Raw genomic sequence first — 22,228 nt, forward strand, 5'->3', positions numbered from 1 at the left:
TTAAAATGTGAAATTAAATTGTCAGGAATGGATGTTGTTACCTGCCATAGACATTTTCCAAATCTGGTTCATTAAATTGTCATGGACATGATTCTGCCCAAATGGGATTTGAAGTAACTAAACCAACAAAAAGTGCACCAGGGTCGAGTAGATATAGGACATGCTGTTTTGAATCAGATTGTTGAAATGTTTAAAATAATGAATAGGTCTAGTGAAGATACTTGTTGTTGTTGTTGTTGTTGTAGGGTTTGATGCCATTTTCAGCACAAGATAGGGTATACATGGTGGCCAGTATAAATGGTGGAGGAAGAACCTGGGAAAACCCCAGAAAGAACCACTGACCCACAAGAAGCTTTCTCACATACAAAAAGACATAGGTGAGATGGCAGTGATCTTTAATGGTGAGCGCTTTAGACCACTTGGGACCCACCCACCCCGCCCCCGTGAAGGCAGTGATACCACATACATTTAATGACCTATGCATAAATGTATAACATAAACACATAATGCGAAGATGCATTTATATATTCCTGGTATAAATATAATAATAACTGGCTGTAAGTAAAAGTTTGGTATCTGATTATCACAGAAAATATCCTGCCTCTAAAAGACAACGTAAACTTATGTTAATTTAACTATTATTTATTTAAATATTCTGTATCAATTCAACATGGTATTAGTTAATATTTCCACAATATGGTTAAATGTATCTGCTACCAATGAAAAAGAATGTTTGTCTGTGCTGATTGGTTGGCTTTAATGGCACTTCAAAACACATTTCTGAACGTAACATGCTTTGAAATTAATTATCAAGCTTTGAAATTAACTATTTCATTTGTAAATATAAATTTCTTGGAAAATCTTTCATCAGGATAATGGGTAATGCTGATAATTATTGAGTGCTTTATTTGTATCATTTGACTGAATAGAATTGTTCCTTTGTTTCTATTGTTGTCATTTTTCTGAATAAAGAACACAATAGAAACTGAAGTTGCATTTGATTTATTGTCAATGAAATACCAACAAAATTGCACTTAATTCACAAATGCCCATTCTGCATTACGAACAAAAATAAATTAAACGTAGGAGTTATGTACCTAATGCCCTAGTCATAAGCTAACATGATGTGACATTTTTGGGATTGTCTTGAATTTCAGGCAAACGTCAGGGCCATTGTTATGGGCCTAGTGTGAACCATGGAAACCTGTAATTTGAGTGTTATTATGTTATTATGAATTATTGCCAAATATGAAACTTAGCTATTAACTTGATAACTTAGATGATTATGAAACAATTTTTCTATGCAATGGATTGAGTGAATGGTAACAGTGAAATATAAAATAAAATTCACCACCTTCTGAAGGGTTCTGTCTGAAGGGTTCTGGTTCAAAAAAGCACGAAAAGGGAATCTAGAATCCATACAAAGGACTGACACTCTAATGCCAAAAACATTTTTCAGGAATCCCAAATAAGTCCATTTTGTTCTTTTTAATCCCTATGTACTAAAACCATCTATGATATTCTTAAGAAAGATAAATATACTAGATTTTTGGTAACAAAACTATTTCTTATGTTTAAGTAAACATGTTGACAAGATATCTTTCTGACTGGCACCATTTTAATTTGATACCAACTAGACATCATTAAAAATTCTATATGTGAATATATATATGCCCCATATGATCTCATTTCAGAAGATAAGAAAATCACAACCATCACAAACTTACTAAAACAAAGAAACATACATCCTGCTCTTATCATTAATAGAGAAGCATATTTGAAGAAAAAAAAATACTTAGCAAAAACAATAGTATGCTTAAGATATTGTTGGTAAAATGAACCCCCAAAAAGTAAAAACATAACCTCCAATATGTTCATGTGTGTGTGACTTGGATTTTTAAAGCAGCTTTAACAATTTTCCAGTCATATCACTACGATGTCTGTAGTGTGGCAGCTTATAGTGAAGTCTAGCACTGTGGCATCATGCTGCTGACAAGTAGCGTCATAACTCCATCCAGTCATATTATCCTGACAACTGGCTGACCAGTCCTGATACTAACCTCTTAATGCTGAGCACCAAGCGAGGCAGCTGCTAGTACCATTTTTTTTTATAAGTCCTTGGTATGACTCTGCCTTGGTTCGAACCTGTGACCTCTTAAATCTGAGGTGAACACTTCAACCACTTAGGCCAGCTGTCCAGTATTCTTTAGTTTTGGGCTGAGAAAACTTATCTAATTTCCACAGATCACAAAATGGTAACGTTTTGCAAAATTAGTCCATATTCATGATAAGCAAATCATGCTTACATCCTATTCACAATCTACAGAAGTAAATCTTTAAAACAATGAAGCTTATATAGTGAATGGTTAGTCTTTCATAAAAAAATATTTGTAGGGGTCCACTAAAAAAAAAATTTCAACCAAATGAAATCTCCATATTTATATCATGGATAACCTTTGCACAAACATTAAATGAAAACAGTTTTAAGTAAGTTCAGGTACTTTTGTGTACAATTTATCCATTTGCAAGGCTTTTTCTGAAACACTTATATCTGAAATTCCTTTATTCATTTTTAGTCAATAAAAAACATTTGAGATTTAACAGTTTTTCAAAATATTACACTGCATCATTGAATGTACCTGAATAATATCAGCAGCATATTGCTTTCATCTTTAGAGGGTGTGTGTGTGTGTGTGATTTGGTATATTAACACAGCTTTAACAATTTTTCAGTCATATCGCTATGATGTCTGCAGTGTGGCAGTTTATAGTGATGCCTAGAACTGTGGCATCATGCTGCAGACAAGTAGCCTCATAACTCCATCCAGTCACATTATCCTGACATCAGGCCGACCAGTCCTAACACTAACCTTATAATGTTGAGCCTCAAGCGAAGCAGCTGGTAGTATAATTTTTATAAGTCTTTAGTACGACTCAGCCGGAGATCGAACCCACTACCTCCCGCATCTGAGGTGGACGCTCTAACCACGAGGCCACCGGAGCAGTCCATCTCTAGAGGGGCATGACTGCTAAAGATTTACATGAGGTGTGCAGGGATGATTTCAGCAATAAAATTCTGGCATCCCCATCCCTAGAGAAGGGAGTTTTCTGTCACAAAATGATCATAGATGGGAAATTTTAACACAAAGGAAAATATTTTCATTAGAAATCTAAACATCACGACTTATAATATTTCTAGGATTCTTTTTTCAGATGCTCCATAAAAGCATACCAAAAACAAATATAAGCCAAATTACTTGCTGTTATACAATTTTGGCAATTGTTTTGCTGAGATGTTACCTTTCCAAAACGGAGTGGTAGCAGCAGTTGCTGTTGTTGTATTATTGGTATATATAAAAAAAAAACGGAGTTTTAATAACAAGAATTTAATATGAAACCACTTTATCTGTTTATTCACCTAACATAATATAAATTAAGTATTCTTTAAAATAATTATGTTTCTTACCTACTGGTGTTATTGGCATAAAGTGCTCTTTGATCATATGGCACTGAATTAAAGATTGTGTTTTAAAGGATAAGATACAATTAGAATTAAGAGCACTTTTTAAAACAATATTCCCATTTCAATTTTTTTTAAATCACAAAAAAACAGAATACACAACAATGAAATGGTTGATGAGAAGTCAAATAGTTGAAAAGTCATTTAGCATTTCACACTTGAACAAGCATAACATGGCAATGAATCTCAGGTCATGTGATGAATTTTATTAATTCAAAGCACAAAATGTGTGTATTGAACAATACCAATACATACAGTCAGTTTTCCATGTTTGAGAATCCCAATACTTGTAAGGCCCATGCTAGGGAAGTGACTTGTGCAAAATAATTAACCTCTGAGTCAGTCATTTCATCATCGATTTGATGACATTTTCCCAGTTAATTTTGTTTCAATACAATACATTAATAATTAAAGTCTAATGTCTGACTTTGTGCAAGTTTTCCCTTCAAAGAGGACAGCAGAAAGAGAGAAAAAAAAGAAGTCTTATGTTTTACAGTCAATTTCGGTGTGCTACCAAAAACAAACACTGTCATCAAAGGAATTCCTGCCAAAAATTAACATAGACACGTTGAAAAAACATGTGAAAAATGTAATTATTTTTCATAATAGGAAGCAAACAATAGTTCTGTTGATATATCCTGTTCCATCACAAATGCAATTAGCCATTTGATCCAATATTTCATCAAGGGAACATCTGAATAGAGAATGCCTGGTACAGAAGATTTTGCTATTTTCAACTCAAACCTATTTTCAAGGCTAACATTTTATTAACACAACAAATGAGTGAACCAAAACAAGAAAGGTTTTACACATACTATTTTTATAAGCTCTGAATAGTATTTTGTCAACATTAAATAATCTGCCATGAAATGGTGTAAACATACTAATATTGTGACTCTAAGGTCTTAAAATAAGTGATAGAAAAGGGTGAGAAGCAATGAACTTCGTTAAATAACAAACAATTTATTTCTCTAAAACATTTAAATCCCAAATAATCCTAGAATTACTAACACAAGTCCTAATGAATACAGTTCTCAATAAAATTTAGTGGTATTCCAAATAATTTTCAATGCTAAAGGTGTTGATGTGCCTGTAGTGGCCAGTAGTCTATAATTTATTAATGTATGTAGCCTGAACTGCATTTATATGCCATTCCAACAGTCTTTTGTTGAATCACAGTAATATAATCCAAGGTTTCCATTTCTGAATTCACTATAATCCCAGTTAATGTCTCTTTCCAAGAATATCAGAGAACACTTTGCATTGCCAGAGGTGAATAATTTGAATAAAATAATTTTGCCCCAAATCAAACACTGAACAACAAATGATTCTGCCTTAAGATCTTATAGCATGAATGAATAATTTCTAGATAAATAAGATTATTTAAAAAAATTAACAAACCAATGAAGAACCAGGAAGTAGGACAAAAGTTAATTTTCAGAACAATCCAAGCTATAATTATACATGGTCTGCTACTAAAATTATCATATAGAATGTGGCAAACATCAGGTAGATCTGACATTTCATGGGGAATTTTTAATGTTCTGGATTCAGATTGAAATAAACGTCTTGTTTACAAAACCAAAAATCAATAATTCTGGTCAGGTAGAAAAAGACCTTGATTTTGGACCAGGTCAGATATAAAATACAATTTTACATAACCCACAGCATATAATGACTAAAAAATACCATAATAAACATGCAAATTAAATACAAATAAGAGTAAAGTAACTCTCTTTGAACTTTCTTTACCTTCTTCAACCTATTCTGGCTGGAGAAGTAATTTCACCCAGATATTAGGGTCAGGGCCATGGTCTATGACCTATTATGATTAAAGACACTTACAAGCAATGCCAAGCTTTTGTTTGATCAAGATAATTTCTTGTAAGGAAAAATATAAAGTTACAGTTTCGATCTAGTAACACATGTAATGGATATGAATGGAATGTGGAAAAATGTTCTCGCAAGCAAGATTTACCAACTTTCAATTGGGATATTTTAAAAATAAAAGTATGGGGCCACAAATAGAGAGTGGGACTGCCATGTGGCCCTAATTACTATCGTAGAATCATTCCTGAATCCCTCTGAAAAAGAAGGGAAATTCTTGGAGCTCACTTTTTAAAAATTTTAAATGTCATATATTCAGCACATTAAGAACCAAGCAGACTTTTCAGTGTTAATGAAAATTCAAATATAAAATTCTGTCAATTCTCACAGGAATATCTCTTTTTAAATATGGTAATAAATATTCCATCACACACTGGTTCTGAAGCTTTAAAAATAATTAGATGTATGTGACCAAATGAAGCAGCAAACAAAATCAATTAACGAGAAGACCAGTAACTACAGTATCAAAATTGAGGTTGAAGTGTCACAAGCCATATATATATATATATATATATATATATATATATATATATATATATATATATATATATATATATATATATATTGTTTTGGGATACAATGTATGAAATGTATGAATCCTAACCAATGGAAGTTATAAGAAACTACAATAAATTGTTACAATACAAAATTGGAAAATTTATCATTGTCAGTTTACCTTTCATGTGACAAAGAATAACATCAAACGGACAGAGATAAAAGAGGAACAGGAAATGTGATTACTTATGGGTTACTACAACTTGATGCATGGTCCTAACAAGAGATCTGACCTAAATTTGCCATAAAAAGGTTAAGTTCTTCTGAAGTAAAATGACTGGTTATGTCCAGCATTTAGACAGGTTCTGTACATGAATTCAAGCTCAGCTGCAGGCTACATGTGATGTATCTCATAAATGAACAGTTGAACCAAAATCAAATGGTTCAGGCTTAATTTACCAGTCAAGTGCTTACATATGTAGAACAAATCTGTTACAAGTATCATACATGCATTAAGTCAATTCCGACTGGCCAGCTGTAAGGCAGGTCTAACCTCATGTTAGCAGACATATAATTCTAACAATGGGAAATTCTGAGTAGGTCTCACTGGCTTGATTCATTACTGAGATTAATCCATATTTTTAAAATCCAGAATAAATGTTTAATATAAATATGATAATTCCAGGGGTATAAAAAATGTGGGTAGGTACATAGTTTCAATCATACATAAGCATAGTTTTAGAGACCAAAATGATGAATTTGAAATAAATTTACCTTAAATGTGCAAATTTCAGCACAAGGTACAGTTTCTTCTTTTTTCAAATATTTATATTTAAAGACTGTTCTTCACTCATTCTGTGTGATAATAAAATGGCACAAGTGAACTAAAATACATAACTGGTCCAATCTACAAATCTTGGGCAAACTGCTTCTCACCTGAGTTATCCCTCAATGTGTACTGGACCAATTGTTTTTTACCTGAACTATTCCAAGCTGTATTAGACAATACACACACTGTATTAGACAACACACACACTATCTTGAGAGTTAGATCATTAGGCAGACATACAGCCTTTTCGCCTCAAGAGTCTCTGTGCCAGGACCTTCAATATCTTCCCTCACAATTCTTGGAGTTCTAACTTTATTTTAATGTTTTCTGTTTAATCTACTTCACATTCTAAGAGTTTTATGCACCCTTGACATCCCTGTTCAAAATCCTACATAAAGTTTTCCTACCTGTCCTTCATTGATGGAATCTGAAGATCTGTACAGACTGCTAGTTGAGGTTCGTCTCTGACGATCATAGGAGCAATTGTTAGGTATCTTGAAGGCACATCGTTTATGGAAATTTAGACCACATCCTGAAAGGAAGACAGTGAGTTCGGCATTTTACATGTACTGCTTTGCTATTGGCAGATCCAATCCTGTGACTGAAGCATAAATAAAATGTAAAATGTAAGATTTCTATTGCTCAAAAATGTTAATTCACATAATGAGGTGAAATTGTTATCTTGTACATCACCCTGTGATGTTTGCAACAAGTTCTCTACCGCAAATTTGTATGCCAAGATTTTTATTTTTTATGAATTTGTATACCAAAAATGTCCATACCTTGAATTTCTTCATCATGAGCAATATCAAAATTCAAACTAAATTTGAGAATATGGAAAATTTACAGCACCCCCCACCACAACTACCCATACACATACTCTATATTTCCCTTAAAGAAATGACAATTATGCCATACTTCTTCTTACCAGATGTTTGCCTGTCACTCGAAACTCAAAACTGCTGGAATTGCGTGTCAAAAGTGTGCCTAAACAAAAAACCTAGCCTGTGGAGTGAACAAAAAAAATGTCACATATGTGCAAAGATAAAATCATACTGAAATCAATGTACCAATAAAAGGTATTTTTACTTTAATCAAGTTTATTTCTCTGAAAAAATTACTTTCAAATGGCACATTATATGCCCACTATGTGTTTAACAGTTCCCTGTATATGCACTTAACATGAAAAATTTAACATGCAGAAACAAAATTTCTAATTAGTCTTACCAAAACAGTGGCCCCTGACTTAATTACCCTAGAATCCACAGGCTTCTTTATTACCTTATGTGAAAGTCATCCACAAAGTCTGATCAAGGTACTTGCTGTAGAATAAAACCTATTCTGCAAAATCCCATATTTTTAAAACTTCTGTGATCTTTCCACACCATACGTTTAAGTCCTTCACAAACTTTACTTAAAGCCAAGTGGTATAAAACAAAAGTTACAGTACATAAACCATTGTTCTTTTCTCAGTCACAGTGACTTGACTTCTGATCTCTAAACAAAGCTTTTTCCTTACATCATGTACAAACCATCCACAAAGTTTTGTTCAGGTCTGAGGTGTTAAAATATTGTTATTATGGCCTTGACCATTGACCTTTTGACCCCAGAGTTCTTCCTTACTCCAAGTACAAGCTATCCACATAGTTCAGTAACTGTAGATGATAGTGAACATGGTTATTATACATAAACTAATGTTCCACTTTGTTGCACTGATCTTGTCTTGACCTTTTACATTTTGTACCGAAAATCAACAGGTTTCTTCATTTGCTCTGAAGAAATATGTGAGCTCAATCCAAACAAACTGCAGTTTAATAACAAATGCATGTAAGTGAGGACTGATGCCCCTAGATTACAGCTTCCCTCAATTTTTAATGATAAGGAGGTATTGGGCTGCCTGACTTACGATTCTATACAGTCTGTTTTAGCCAATGTCTTTAAAAACAAGGCCAATTTGTCCAAATATGTTCAACAGAATAAAATGTTACACTGCAAATAGTAAATTTATTATCCCACCACGAATCAATCATGAAATTTGGATAATGTTGTCTGCTGTTGTACAGTAATGTGACAGATCTCTTCAAAATGTTTAGAAACTTGTGGGGCTTGGTCTTGGACCAATTTTAACCTGGGCAGCTGGTTTTCAACAGAAGACTTTGTCAATGTCTCAAACTGATATGGCTGGCATACAAAATTTTGACAATTCTTGGGGTTGCTTTAAGGGAGATGTCTCTTCAGAGACGATATTTCATACACAAAGACCTCAAACCATCTCATCAATCTTTGTGTAATGCTGATGCACCTACATTGGAGTGGCCTGTTTGGATGAGCTCTCAAAATGCATGAAAGCTGTAGAGGGTATGTACAACTCCAAGAGGCCTTATCAGAGTTTTACTAAAAGATTTTATGCTGGGAGACAGTTTGGGTCCAGTGATTGTTTAGGGGCTGGAACCAAGCAAGGCAGACACTGTAAACCACTGATGCTAGAATGGTCAGAACAGGAGGAATTATAGTGCAAGACAGTGTAACCCCATACTGTGCATTCCAGACCCAAAAAGAAATCAGGTGTATATTGTTGGGTAGAACATCTTACAGTCTAGATGAATGGAAAAAAACTGATGGCTGACCCCTCGATATTACCAACAGCTTCAGGCTACAATATTGAATTTTCAGAAGAGCCAAAAACAAAGATTTATTCCAAAACCTATTAAATTTTCACCATTTTAGTGTGAATTAGTGGACATTTAAATTTATTAACTATTAAAAAAAATTGGCTACTTAACCCACTCAGCATGAAGCTGGCCAGTTCATATTCAACTTATGTTTGGTTGAAAAGAAAAATGGGAAATTTAGACCTGTTATAAATCTGAAATCTCTGACAGATTTGTTGAATATTTTAAAATGGAAACTACTGACATTATTTTAAATTCTATTGAATAAGGAGATTATTTTGTGTCAATTGATTTGAATGATGCTTACTTAAGCATTCCCATTTTCAAATCTCAGGAAATATTTGAAATTTTTCTGGCATGGTTAGGGTAGAAACAATCAGTAAGTGCTTGAATGATGCACAATTGCTTGTAACTTCTTTTCAAATTGTTGGGTTTCAAATCATTTAAGAGAAATTTGTTCTTGAAGGGTTGTTTAGCAGTGTCCCTCGTATGGCGTCACAAATCACTACCTCATATCTTATCTTAAAGAAGAATGCAGCTACAGTATTGGACAAAAAGATAATAAAATAGTAGGCTAGCACCATTATTTAAATTATAAAATATCTTACTTAGAAAAAATGAATAAAGCAAATTAACTTGTATTCAGTATAATGAAGCAGTAATTAATATGACTGATCATTTTGTAAATACTTTAATTGTTGCCTAACAACCTATAAGCAGATGTTGTGTTCTATTCGTACATCTCTTTAACCCTGTTTATAAACCTATTTTTGTGATTTAATGCACTATAATACATATAATACACATACATACATATAATACAAACTGTTAAGATCCATTAAGACTTGTTATATATCTATCAGATTTGTTTTCTTTCTTCAGATTTTATAATCTGACTCTCATTTCATTTTTAATAATACATAAATACATTGTAATACATACTTACAAACATTACTAATTCTTTTCTTCTAAATTTCACTAATGCTAATGGAAAATACAACACCATGTGCAGAAATTACGGGTACGAAACATTCTGGTTACAAAATGATGTATGCACCCCACTGGACTCCCACACACCTCATAGGATATGTGAACCTGAAGCATTTCTATGAGAACAAACACCCAAGTCTTTGCATCATTTCATTAACAGAATGTAAATGATGAAGTAGCATGTGCTCTAACATGGACCAAACATTTTTTACTGTCACTTAAAATCCACAGATTTTTCTGAGGGGTGTTGGTGTCTAAAATTGAATGTGAAAGGGTTAGTTTCTTTTACTCTATTCAAAATGGGCATAGTAAAAAAAAAAAACATTAAAATGTACATTATTTTTTAAATTCACTTCCAAAGATTTACAACTGAATTGCACAAAAATCCCAATTATACAAACAACAACATAAATAATAATAATAATAATAATAATATACATATTTACAGGGTTAAAAAAAGCAATGAGGCAAGAACAGTAAGTTCAATTTCCCTCTTGGACAACAAACAAAAGTTATCATTTAGATAAAGACGAAAACAACATTAAGGTTTAATGAACTCTGTACTATTTTGTCCAAAAAACAATACGGCCAATGGCTCAAATGCCTGTTGGGTAAAAGACATCACACAGCTGGCTACAAGCCTATTCCATCTCTGAAATTGTTCATTTGGGATTTGCCATTAATTCTCTAGATTTTATGGTATCAATGGGACAAGATTAAATCGTTGAGAGAGAACATGGTGAAAATATGATGTGTAACAGTCTAGCTAGCTTATTTTACATCTTCAGTGAAAGTTGTTCAGTTGGCACAACTGTATTACCCGTATATAGAGTTGCATAGAGACAAGACCCTAGCCCTGGCCAAATTTAAGGCTCACTCATAATGATATGACATTGTCTGGGGCCAGTAAGGCTGAAATTCATTGGTGGTCATCTAACTTGGAAAACATGCATGGGAAAGCTATTTTACCACTGTCTCATTGATACAGCCAGATCTGGTTGGGGTGCAAATTTATATCGACCTGAAATTGGTGGCAGATGGACAGAAGCAGAAACATAATACCACATCAATTATTTGAAACTGTTAACTGTTCAGTTTGGTTGAAAAGTTTGTGTAGTGCTATAATCAACAAGCACATTTTTCATCAAGAGTAACAACACTGTACCATATATACTCACGTATAAGCCAAATAATTTAGGAAAAAATAAAGGCCTGGAAGAAGGGGGGGAGGCAGCTTATCCGTGGGCCAATGTCTAAACTTGACAGATTTTAGGTCTTTTTGTTGACTACTGTAATGGCTGTAAATCTTGGGACACGAAACAGTAATTTTTCCATGTCCTAAGACAAAGGCATGTAAAAAAGAAATTTCAGTGACCCAACATTTATTAAACTGTTTAAAGTACTATGATTGATTTTGTTATTATTTTGCATGTGCATATTTTCTGATTTCTCCAGCTTGAAATAAATAAAGGTAAATGCAGACTTCATAATTCGCAGGCCGGTTTTGTTTACATGGGAGACCAGGCTGAACTATAATGTATAGTACTTACACAGAGCAAAGCGTGCATAGCATCACTTAAATCCTTACTTATTCCCAAACATAGAAGCAGATTTTGCTTTATTCATTGTTTTGACCAAATTGCATTCCTCCAGATAACATTTCGGCTAGTCCTTAATAGCTGTTTCATTTACAATGAATCATGCCCTCATAAGTTATTTTCAATGATATAAGCAATCCTACAAACTTGAGTTAATATTTCAAAAAAGGTATGCACGCTTAATTGTACAAGGCACATAACCAGCATAATTTACATGTTCAGGAAGAGTGGCAATAATAAAGGCTAAAATTCTCACATAGATCAACTAAGATCTACATAAATCAATTTTAGTTTTGTGTTTTGGCTGAACAGACATCATAACCTTCCATACAATGGAAAGCTTGATGTTTCGGCGTCTCCTATGTTGATCACCAGCGAATTGGTCTTTCATTTTGTGACAGCAGTACAGGCCAGTTAATCATTAAAACCATGAAACTGGCTTGTGTTAAGAGGGAATTTTAATCGGCAACTATAACAATACATTGATGTTTAATTGCCTTTTATTCCATAATATTAGCATGATTACCGTAATTTTGTAAACTCTGGAGATTTTTCATGGCATTTTTAAAGCCTTCTTTTCGCTAAATACTGATCGATCTTCCTCGTCCAAAATGTGTGAAATTCACAAAAAGACTCACCATTTCTCCTTGTGCTGTGCCATAATTCCCCCAAGGTCATGCCCTATTTTCATATTCTGGTCAGCTGTGGTCAAACTGCACAATAGCTAAAGATTATTCTAAAAAAAACAAACAAGCAAGAAATCTAGTGTGACTAATTAAAAGATAATCCTTATCGATGCAAATATGTTGAACCGCTCCAGTGGCCTAGTGGTTAGAGCGTCCGCCTCAGATGCTGGAGGTCATGGGTTCGATCCCTGTCAGAGCCATACCAAAGACTTACAAAAATGGTACTAACAACTGCCTCGCTTGGTGCTCAGCATTAAGAGGTTAGTGTTAGAACTGGTCGGCCTTGTGTCAGGATAATGTGACTGGGTGGGACATCAAGCTACATGTCTGCGGCATGATGCCCCAGTGATAGACATCACTATAAACTGTCATACTGCAGAGATCGTAGCGATATGACTGAAACACTGTTAAAGCTACGTTAAAAATCTAAATCACACACTCACATACACACAAATATGTTGTGAAAACGACTGGCCCCGAGTCATAATTCAAAGAAACCATGTCCTACACTACTGTGTGTTACGCAAATACCAGCAATTGATTGGCAAATAAAGGATTTCCAATTTTGTTGAATTAAAGGTACCAAAATAGCCAGCTTCATGGTACCTTACATGTGGCAACTATTTTCCCCTCTTTGTATATCCGACCTTTAATAATTCCCTTATTATCAACTCGTAAAGCATTTATTATTATTTATTATAAAACATGTATTCTGAATTAGTTTTTTGATGACACATTTGCTGCGTGGTATGTATTTTCATTCCTTGTTTTAATTTAACCTAGGTAATTAACATCGGTATATACGGTATAAAAATGCCGCTTGTAAGTTTCTTTTGTGGGAATGGCGCTATAGCATATGATGTTAAAGTATTTGTAGTGATCACTCTTGGGATTGTAATTAATTGCGGACAACATTTTTTTTGTTCTTGTTTATTTTTTATTTTTGTATTGTTGTAGAATGTAAAAAAAGTCATTAATTTACATGAGTACTGTTGAAACTTAACATTATATTTAGTGAAGAAGTGAATTCTTTCTAGTAATTATTTTGTCACAACAATAATTCACAGGTGATACAACAGAACATGTAGGACTTTTCTTGCTTAGAAGAAATGAAATCAAAGACATAATGTAATAATCGGGAGTTCTCTGCAAAAATCCGAAGATATGAAATCAGGAGGTAGGCGTGGAGTGACTCCAAAAATTGGAGTTTTTTTTCTTCTCCTCCAGGTGTGAAAGGTGACAGGGGTAAGGTCGCTTACATCAAAGCAAACTACAACAGCTTTTGTGGTATTAGCATAATTTTCGAAGTATTATTTCTGAAACTTCATTATTGTATTTTGAAAATATCATTAAAGTGTAGCGTAATGGTGCCCATGATTCGACTCCATGGGATGTACTTAATTCAAACCTATAATGTACATGCGGTGGCACCATTATATAAATACGTAAAGTAGCCTAATTGCGAGCGTTGAATCGAATCGTATTGTCGTTACATTTTAATGAGTTAGGTATATACAATTTCAAAGCAAAGTCAAAGTGTAATTACCAATGCACTGACATAAAATGTCCAATGCAATAATGCATAAACAAACAATAATGGAATCAAAAGGGAGAGGCAGTGTTACAGCAACTCAACATCTATGCCCCTCCACCCCTAATCAAGGCTCTGGTAGAGAAAGCTGTAGAGGTGCACTTCTCTGGACTGCCCCTAGAAATACCAACTAGTGAACTCACAAGCAAGGTGGAAAGGAAATACAGGGTCGAAGTACTATGATCATATATGGCCACCTATTGGGGATTTCCTTCAGTTTTCACTGGAGTTGAAGATTCCCCCATTTTTCTACATCATGGGATTCATGCTAAAGTCGTGGTAAAAGAAATGCCAGAACCACTGCCAATGTAACAAATGTGGTCCAGCCACTGGCCACCTAACCACGGAATGTAACTACCAGGCACAACCAAACATTTCCACAAACACATCCCTGATGACATAGGTCGCAACAGTAACCAAATCTGTAACAGGGATAACAGTGGATACTGAAATGGAAAAAAAGCTACTAACAGTGCCAGAAGCGATAGAAGACAAAGTAGAGGAGACATTTACATCTCCACAGCTAGACAGTACAGAAAATCAAACGCAAGACCAGTCAGATAAATGTGAGTCAGCAGACCAAACAAGCCCTGCTGAGAAGAAAGCAAAAGCGAGAGCTATGAAGCTTCAAAATAGAAAAGAAAGTCAAACAAAGTGAAGCTGATAGAGAAAAACACAGCTCCCTTCTTCGTTCTAGAAGAATCTCAATCTGGAGAGGCCAATAAAACCCCAGATGTTATAGCCTGTTATAGCATTCAAGCTAGTCCGGAAAAAGAAAAAGAAGAAACACCAGCTAGAACAATCAATTTAGAAGAAGAATCCCCAATTCATCTACAAGAGAAAGGGAAAGAGGAAAACCAGGGCCAGAAAATGGACATGTCTACTCTGATAATACCATTGAAAAGAAAAGAATGGCATCTACCCCCAGAACTACTTCTGAGTCAGACATAATAGAATTTATAAGGAGCAACAAGTCAACAGGAAAAGAAGGAAACAAGAGAGTCTTGCCGGGAATCTAAGGAAAAGGAACAAATTAGACGTACTGTCTCCTTGATGAGGGATGACAAAATAAAGATCATCAGTCTAGATGAATATAGAGCAAAGAGAACTGCCTACTAGAAATTACCAATTATTAATGTGTCAATACTTGCAAATTTACACAATGTCTAATTACGTTATATTGTAAACACTTACATAAACTTTAATGCCAATACATAGCCAAAATGGAGGGATTACACCAGCAAATCTTGACTATGAACATTAATGGCATTACAAAGAAAGTCAATACAATCATAGTACAATCTATAAACTATGACATAATTTCAGTACAAGAAACACATGGAATGCCAGAGCATGTGGTGAGGAAGCTAGAAGATCTTGACGTTTCAGTCTTCACTAGTAATCACTATTAATCACAGAAAGTAAAGCTGGGGTGGCTACAATTGTTAGGCAGATCGCCAAGGGCTTAAACCTTGAACACTGTAAAGTACCGAATGAACTATAAGGACACTTAGTCCATATAAAAATGATACAAATGGAATATTTTCAACATATATATACTGTCGGGAGGCATAAATCAAAGGAAAATTAATTTCATTACCAATGCAAATCACTATATTCAGCAATATGCTTTAGAACCCTGTATAATAGGAGGCAATTTTAATTGGATAATGACAGAATTAGATAAAAGTGAAGGACTCATGGAATCTGATAAAAAAACTGCATAAATGGATCCAAATATTTATAAAAACTAACAATTTAATTGATGCTTTTAGACACCTAAATAATAAGAGTAGGGAATTCACGTATAAATACAATAATAATAAAGAAAGCCATTTAGATACATTCTATATATCAGAACGGCAAATTAATGCAATTAAAAAATGTGTTATCATACAAGAACAAATTTCTGATCATAAATTGGTTTTACTTGACTTGTTTCTCACGAATACAATTAAGTAGGGACAGGGGTGTGGAAAATGAACAGTGCTCTCATGCTCGACAGCGAGTATGTGAGTACTGTTCGCATATACCTAAACAATTTAAAAGAAAAGCATGCCGGAGATATTATGAACAATTGGGAATTGATTAAAAAGGAGATTAAACATACAACGAAATACTTTAGTGTAACGAAAAGACTTCAAAAACAGTGGGTATTTTGAACTTATAATTAAAAATGGACCATTAACATAATCAGAAGATGGATTAATTAAACAATGGGAAGAATTAGAAAAGGAAACTACTCAAGGCATAAAAATTAGGGCAGGGAAATATGGGCATTTATATAAAAAGGGTAGGGGAATCCATAGAAGAATGGAAATTAAAAGGGAGGAACATATAAAGATAGAGTCTATTCAGTTTAAATGATGCAACCTATAACGATAAAAAGGATAAAATGTATAAAAAAATATTATGACAATATATATAAAACCCAAAACATTGATGATGATACAATAAACAACTATTTAAAGAGAATAATTATAAACAAATGCCATCAGATGCTAGAGAAAACTGTGACCAATTTATTACAGCTGGGGAAAATTTAAAAGCAATAAACTGTCTAGAAAAAGGGAAATCCCCAAGATCTGACAGCATAATATCAGATTTTTATATCAAGTTTCAGCACGAATTAGCAGACACATTAAAAATGTTTTATAATAATATACTTATAAATGAGGAAATGCCAAAAAACTTAAGGGAAGGGATTATTACTCTAATGTATAAAAGGATAGGGGATAAAGAATTAAAAAACTGGAGACCTATAACATTAATAAATAATGACTATACAATTTTAATTAAAATAATAACTAACAGAATAAGAAATTGTTTTAGATACAATAATTGATATAAACCAAAGCTTGGAGGGATAGAAAGAAACATAAATAATACTATATCAATATCTGTCATAATCAATTTTTTTAATTTTACAGAGAGAAAGGAGTCATGTTTCTATACTATCAAGAAAAAGCTTTTGATCAGATAGAACATGACTTCATTTTTAAAACCGTGGAAAAATGTGGCTTTGGCTTAAACAGATTTAACTGGGTTAAGTCTCTGTATAATAATATTACTTCTAGACTAATAGTTAATGGTACCCTTGCAGGAGAAATAAATATAAAAACACTAAGTAAGACAGTGCTGCCCCCTGTCTATGCTGCTATATGTGGTAGCTATAGAATCCTTGAATATAAATATTAAGAAGAACACTAACATTCAGGGAAAAAAATACCAAATTTGAAAAAAGATTTAAAAACTATATTACATGCAGATGACTGCACCAACTTTACCAGAGACGGATCAGCTTTTAAACATTTACAACATGAATTCACTCAGTTTGGAAAGGCCTCTGGTTCAGACATCGACCATGACAAAACAGAAATCTTACTAATTGGCAACTGGTGGAGTAACCACCCTGGTCCCCCCAACCCCCAATCTGATTAAGGAACAAGTAAAAGCATTAGGAATAATTTTTGGGAAGAACTCTACTAATAAGAACTATCGTGAGTTATTAATCAAGATAGAAGTGCAGACAGAAACTTGGTTGCTCATGAAGATTAACTTAATGGACCGCATAAAGCTAGCTAAAACCTACATGTACAGCCAATTGAATTATATAATGAGCATGGTGCAACTTACAGAAGCCATGATTAGTCACACAGAACGGAAAATACTGAGCTTTATTGGAACAACAAAATTTACTATGTAAAGAAAAAAAATATATACAGATCGAAAGAGAAAGGAGGGCTAGCCCTACCTAAGTATAAAACCAAAATCCAATATTTTAACTAGACTTAAACAGCTGAATAACTCTCCCAAATTACCATGGGAAGCACTTTACATTTACATCTATGGATAATGCCGTTTTAACATTGCAATCTACAAGAATGATAAATTAACTAAACTATTAGAACCTCCTGGATATTGTAGGACTATGGGACAGAGAGAAGAACGCTATTTCTATATTAAATGATATGGCCTCCCAGGAGAAACAAGAGATCGACTTTGCTATCCAAATCTAAACTGGCCGGCCACATGGAAAAATTGGGCAGGTATAGGATCGGCCTCCACTGAAAGTAGGCTTTTCCCATACCTGCACGATAGGTGGCTGACAGGCAAGGCTGCCTTCAAGAGGCATATTATAAGTGTTATACCAAATTGTAGATCACGGGGCAATCATTTTGGATTCAAAGGATCACTTAATACTCATATGTCCTAAAATAAATATAGAAAGACAGGAGTTAAAGAATAAAATTTTAAATATGGTATACTAGAAGATAAGCAATTTTTTTTACAAATAAGATAAATGACAGGAAGACTTATAATGAATTAATAAATTATATTAACTCCAAAATGAAGATACTCAGGGAAAACTTTAAAATCAAATAATGCCCACCTTCAAAGCAATTTATGTAATAGTATATCTTAAAAAGGTCCTTGTACTTAACTAACAAACTATCTATAACAAATACCTCATATAATTAATACATTATTTAGAACAACAATTACATGTGCAGGGGACAGGGATATGACCTTGCTGACTAAGGAGCAGATGATGGTATTACGCCTAAGCTACATGACTCACGTGTGGTAGTATGGTTCGTACCGGATCTCTGCAAAAGCAAGGTCAGCAACAAGAACATTACGAAAACAGAAACACAGGGAATAAACTAGTAAACAGTATGGGGTATAAATACACACAACATGCACATGCTTATCATGAAAATACCTATTTCAATCCTTTTCTATCTATCTTTCCTCCTACACAAGCACATACACTAAAATTATATTATTGGTTCCAAAAGACCGGGAAGCACGGTACCGACATGAAGAGCTTACAAGTGTCACCACCGAGCTACCCAAGCCATAACAGAACCATTAAGTAACAACTAAAAGAATTTGATCTCTAATAGTCAGTCTGTACACAAAAAAACAAAGGATAATTTACAAAATAAATAGCACACACATACAGCAAACACCAGACAACACTGATCTCTGGCAGGGATCACTCTTTGTATTAAAACTCCAAGACTAGCCAGCCATTAAAGGAGATTCTAAACACTAGAGTAGGGCGGTGTATAAACCCTAGATCGAAATTCTAATAATAGTAATACAAACAAAACTTACATGATGGGGGAAAACAAAAACATAAAATCCTTTAACTTTCAGAACTAGGGGGTAACTTCTATGATGCAAGTCTGAGAGGAACCACACCAATAAATTGTACTGAATGGGAGTGGTACTAACAGACATGCATACCATTGTCAAGGATGATGATTCTAGCATAAACAGCTAAAAAAAAACAAATGCAAGACAAAAAATTTAACCTAAGTCTGAAAATTGTGACATATGGATCAAAGTGATGTGGGTATAGTACACTTCAAGATCCACCTCATCAAGTTTCATGTATAAAGAGATGTATACTGAGTTTTAAAAAAGCCCTGTCAATTGAAAAACTTCACCAAGAATATTTGACCAATGTATATATATGTACACAAACAGACCCATTAGCCCTTCCCCAGGGGATGGGAAATCTGAAACCCACTCCAAACTTGTTGCCTTGGACCTGTCAGAAAATAGTATGGTTGAGATGCATTGATGTTGCATTGGCAAATGCTGGGAGGTAGAGGAGAGGGAAATAATTAAACATCACAGAGGAAAGCAAAAGTTTAAATAAACATCAAATTGTATAAACAGGATGTGGATTGAGAATTTCACTCTTGCAGCATGAACATAAACAAATGTGCATATGCAGACATAAGTCACTTTGCTGTAATAAATATATGCCTTTTGTATTATCCAGAATCCTTTCTTAATTCATCAAAGTACACAGCAAGTCAAAGTGATTATAACAATCTATCCTCTTGCATTTTCTAAATGCTTCCAGCATGCACCTCTTATGAAAACAGTTAACCTGGAACTCCCTAATGAGGTGGAGAGAGATTCTTTTCTTGACCTCAAGAGGACTGTTTCTTTTCAATTTTATCCTATTGGGTAGCTTTACAATGTTTACTGCACATTCAGACATTAGTGGGTTTGTCCAGAGTCTTTGCAGGGGTTACATCAGCTTCATGACAAGGGCTGCCATGTTGATTTTCTGGGACATTACTTCCTGCATCTTAATAATGAGTCAGTTGTGGGTTCAGGTGAAGTCCACATTAACAAGCTGAGGTTGTGTCCTATTATGTCGATTTTCTGGGTCATTATTTCCTGCCTCTTGATAATCAGTTGAGGATTCATGTGAAGTCCCAATTAACAAAAATCGGGGGTGGGGGGTGGGGGTGGGGTGTTTGCAGACCTGAGGTCAGGAAATATAGTATTTATTGAATCTGCTTATCGGAACCAGTAACATGACAGCCTTTAACAGTCTTGGTATCCTGAGTCAGGAGGCATCAGTTGCCACTCCTTTTGTTTTGTCTCTGGTTCAACTTACTGATACTTCTTCATGTTTCAATGAATACTGCTCATGACCCAGTGTAAACACCTTGATTTGTTTTCTCACTTATTTTGCTGTGGTCCTGAACTTCAGGAATCAAATATCCTTACCAAATTCCTGAAAAAATAATCCTTTCTCTGAACTTAGAAAGTGGACAAAGTTCTTCGAAATGAATACACACAATTAGATGCTAAAAATTTCCTGATCTTTTATTCTGGATGCAAAAAACTACTGGGTCACGAACTAGATACAAACTCGTGCTAAGTCAGTAAAATATGAAATGTTGGTGACAGTGACCATTTGTTCTCATGGCATGGTGCTATTAGAGAAGAATATCATCATCTGGTTTGATGGTTCTAGCATGAAGACAGATTGAGAAATAAAACCTGAAAGACAAAATTTAACCAAGACGAGTGAAGCATGAAATATTCTGGTTTCAATGGTCTACTCTGTGATGAAAGTGAAGAAGCATCCCAATGCACACCATTATGTAACGATTCCCTGTATAGCAGTATCTATACTGGGTGCAAAATCCTAATTTACATGCAAAAGCTTAACCAAAGATATACAAACTAGGTAGGTAGGTAGGTAGATAGCTAGTAGGTAGGTAGGTATCCCCTTTAGCCCCATTCCTGCAGGTAGGTACAAATGAAACTCACTTCAAAATGTTGGTAATGACCTGGGGGTAAAGTGCTAAGCCGAAATGAGGCTGTATATAAAACTGCTTTTTTATAGTATATGTGGGCCAAGCAAAAACATAACATCCAGAAAATCTGTAAAATTTTATAGAGGTTATAAAAGAGAATTTAGTGACACAGAAAACTAAACAGGTCATCGATATATAGACATAAACATATATACAACAATATCACTGGCTAAAGTCTAATCAATTAAGTTCAACAAAAGAAGACAAATACTTAATAAATTTAATTCCCTAACCCATTCAAATGCAAGGAAATTAACATGTCAGTTAAATCTATATCTACACTTACATATGGAAGGCAAAGCTATGATAAACTTGTTAAAACTTCACCAGTGCTCAAAAGTTGAACAGCCAAGGTCTGGGGATCCTCCACTTCTAGACTGAATCCCTTTCCAATTCAAAATGAAATACATGTTGGGATCATCAAATACAAATGTAACATGAAAAGTACATCTGCTTTCTCCTTGTTTGTTAGCACTTTATGTTGGTACGAAAAGGGCATGATTTACTCTAGAGACTGATGACCAAAGAGTCTCAATGACCTTGACCTTTTAGTCAAAGTATGCAGTCTTGTGCAGACATATTTTCTTATTAGATTTACCATGACCATGACCTTTAAAACTTCAAACCTATAGGTTTCTTTCTTAACCAAGTGCATGTCATCCACAAAGTTTTGTCAAGAAACTTAATCTGGAATAAAAACCACAGTGCACAACATCATATTTTAATAATCATATTATCCTTGACCTTTGATCGTTTGATGCAAAGATATTTTTATGCAAAGATCAATGGGATTCATCTCTATCTAAAGTATTTATAGCACTC

The 22,228-nt window shown here is 34.2% G+C and overlaps 1 protein-coding gene across 6 annotated transcripts in view; it reads right to left on the reverse strand.

Annotated features, from left to right (window-relative positions):
* LOC149805496 (serine/threonine-protein kinase D3-like) overlaps positions 1-22,228 on the reverse strand; it is a 202,893-nt gene that overhangs the window by 121,694 nt on the left and 58,971 nt on the right. For all 6 annotated transcript variants that reach the window (XM_089950094.1, XM_089950093.1, XM_089950095.1 and 3 more), the window contains exon 4: positions 7,138-7,262. In XM_089950094.1, the coding sequence (XP_089806220.1) occupies positions 7,138-7,262 (125 nt within the window). The remainder of the gene's footprint in view (positions 1-7,137; positions 7,263-22,228) is intronic.

This window comes from Sinohyriopsis cumingii, chromosome 2, assembly GCF_028554795.1.
Source record: "Sinohyriopsis cumingii isolate HCF-2022 chromosome 2, ASM2855479v2, whole genome shotgun sequence".
Taxonomy (NCBI): Eukaryota; Metazoa; Mollusca; class Bivalvia; order Unionida; family Unionidae; genus Sinohyriopsis; species Sinohyriopsis cumingii.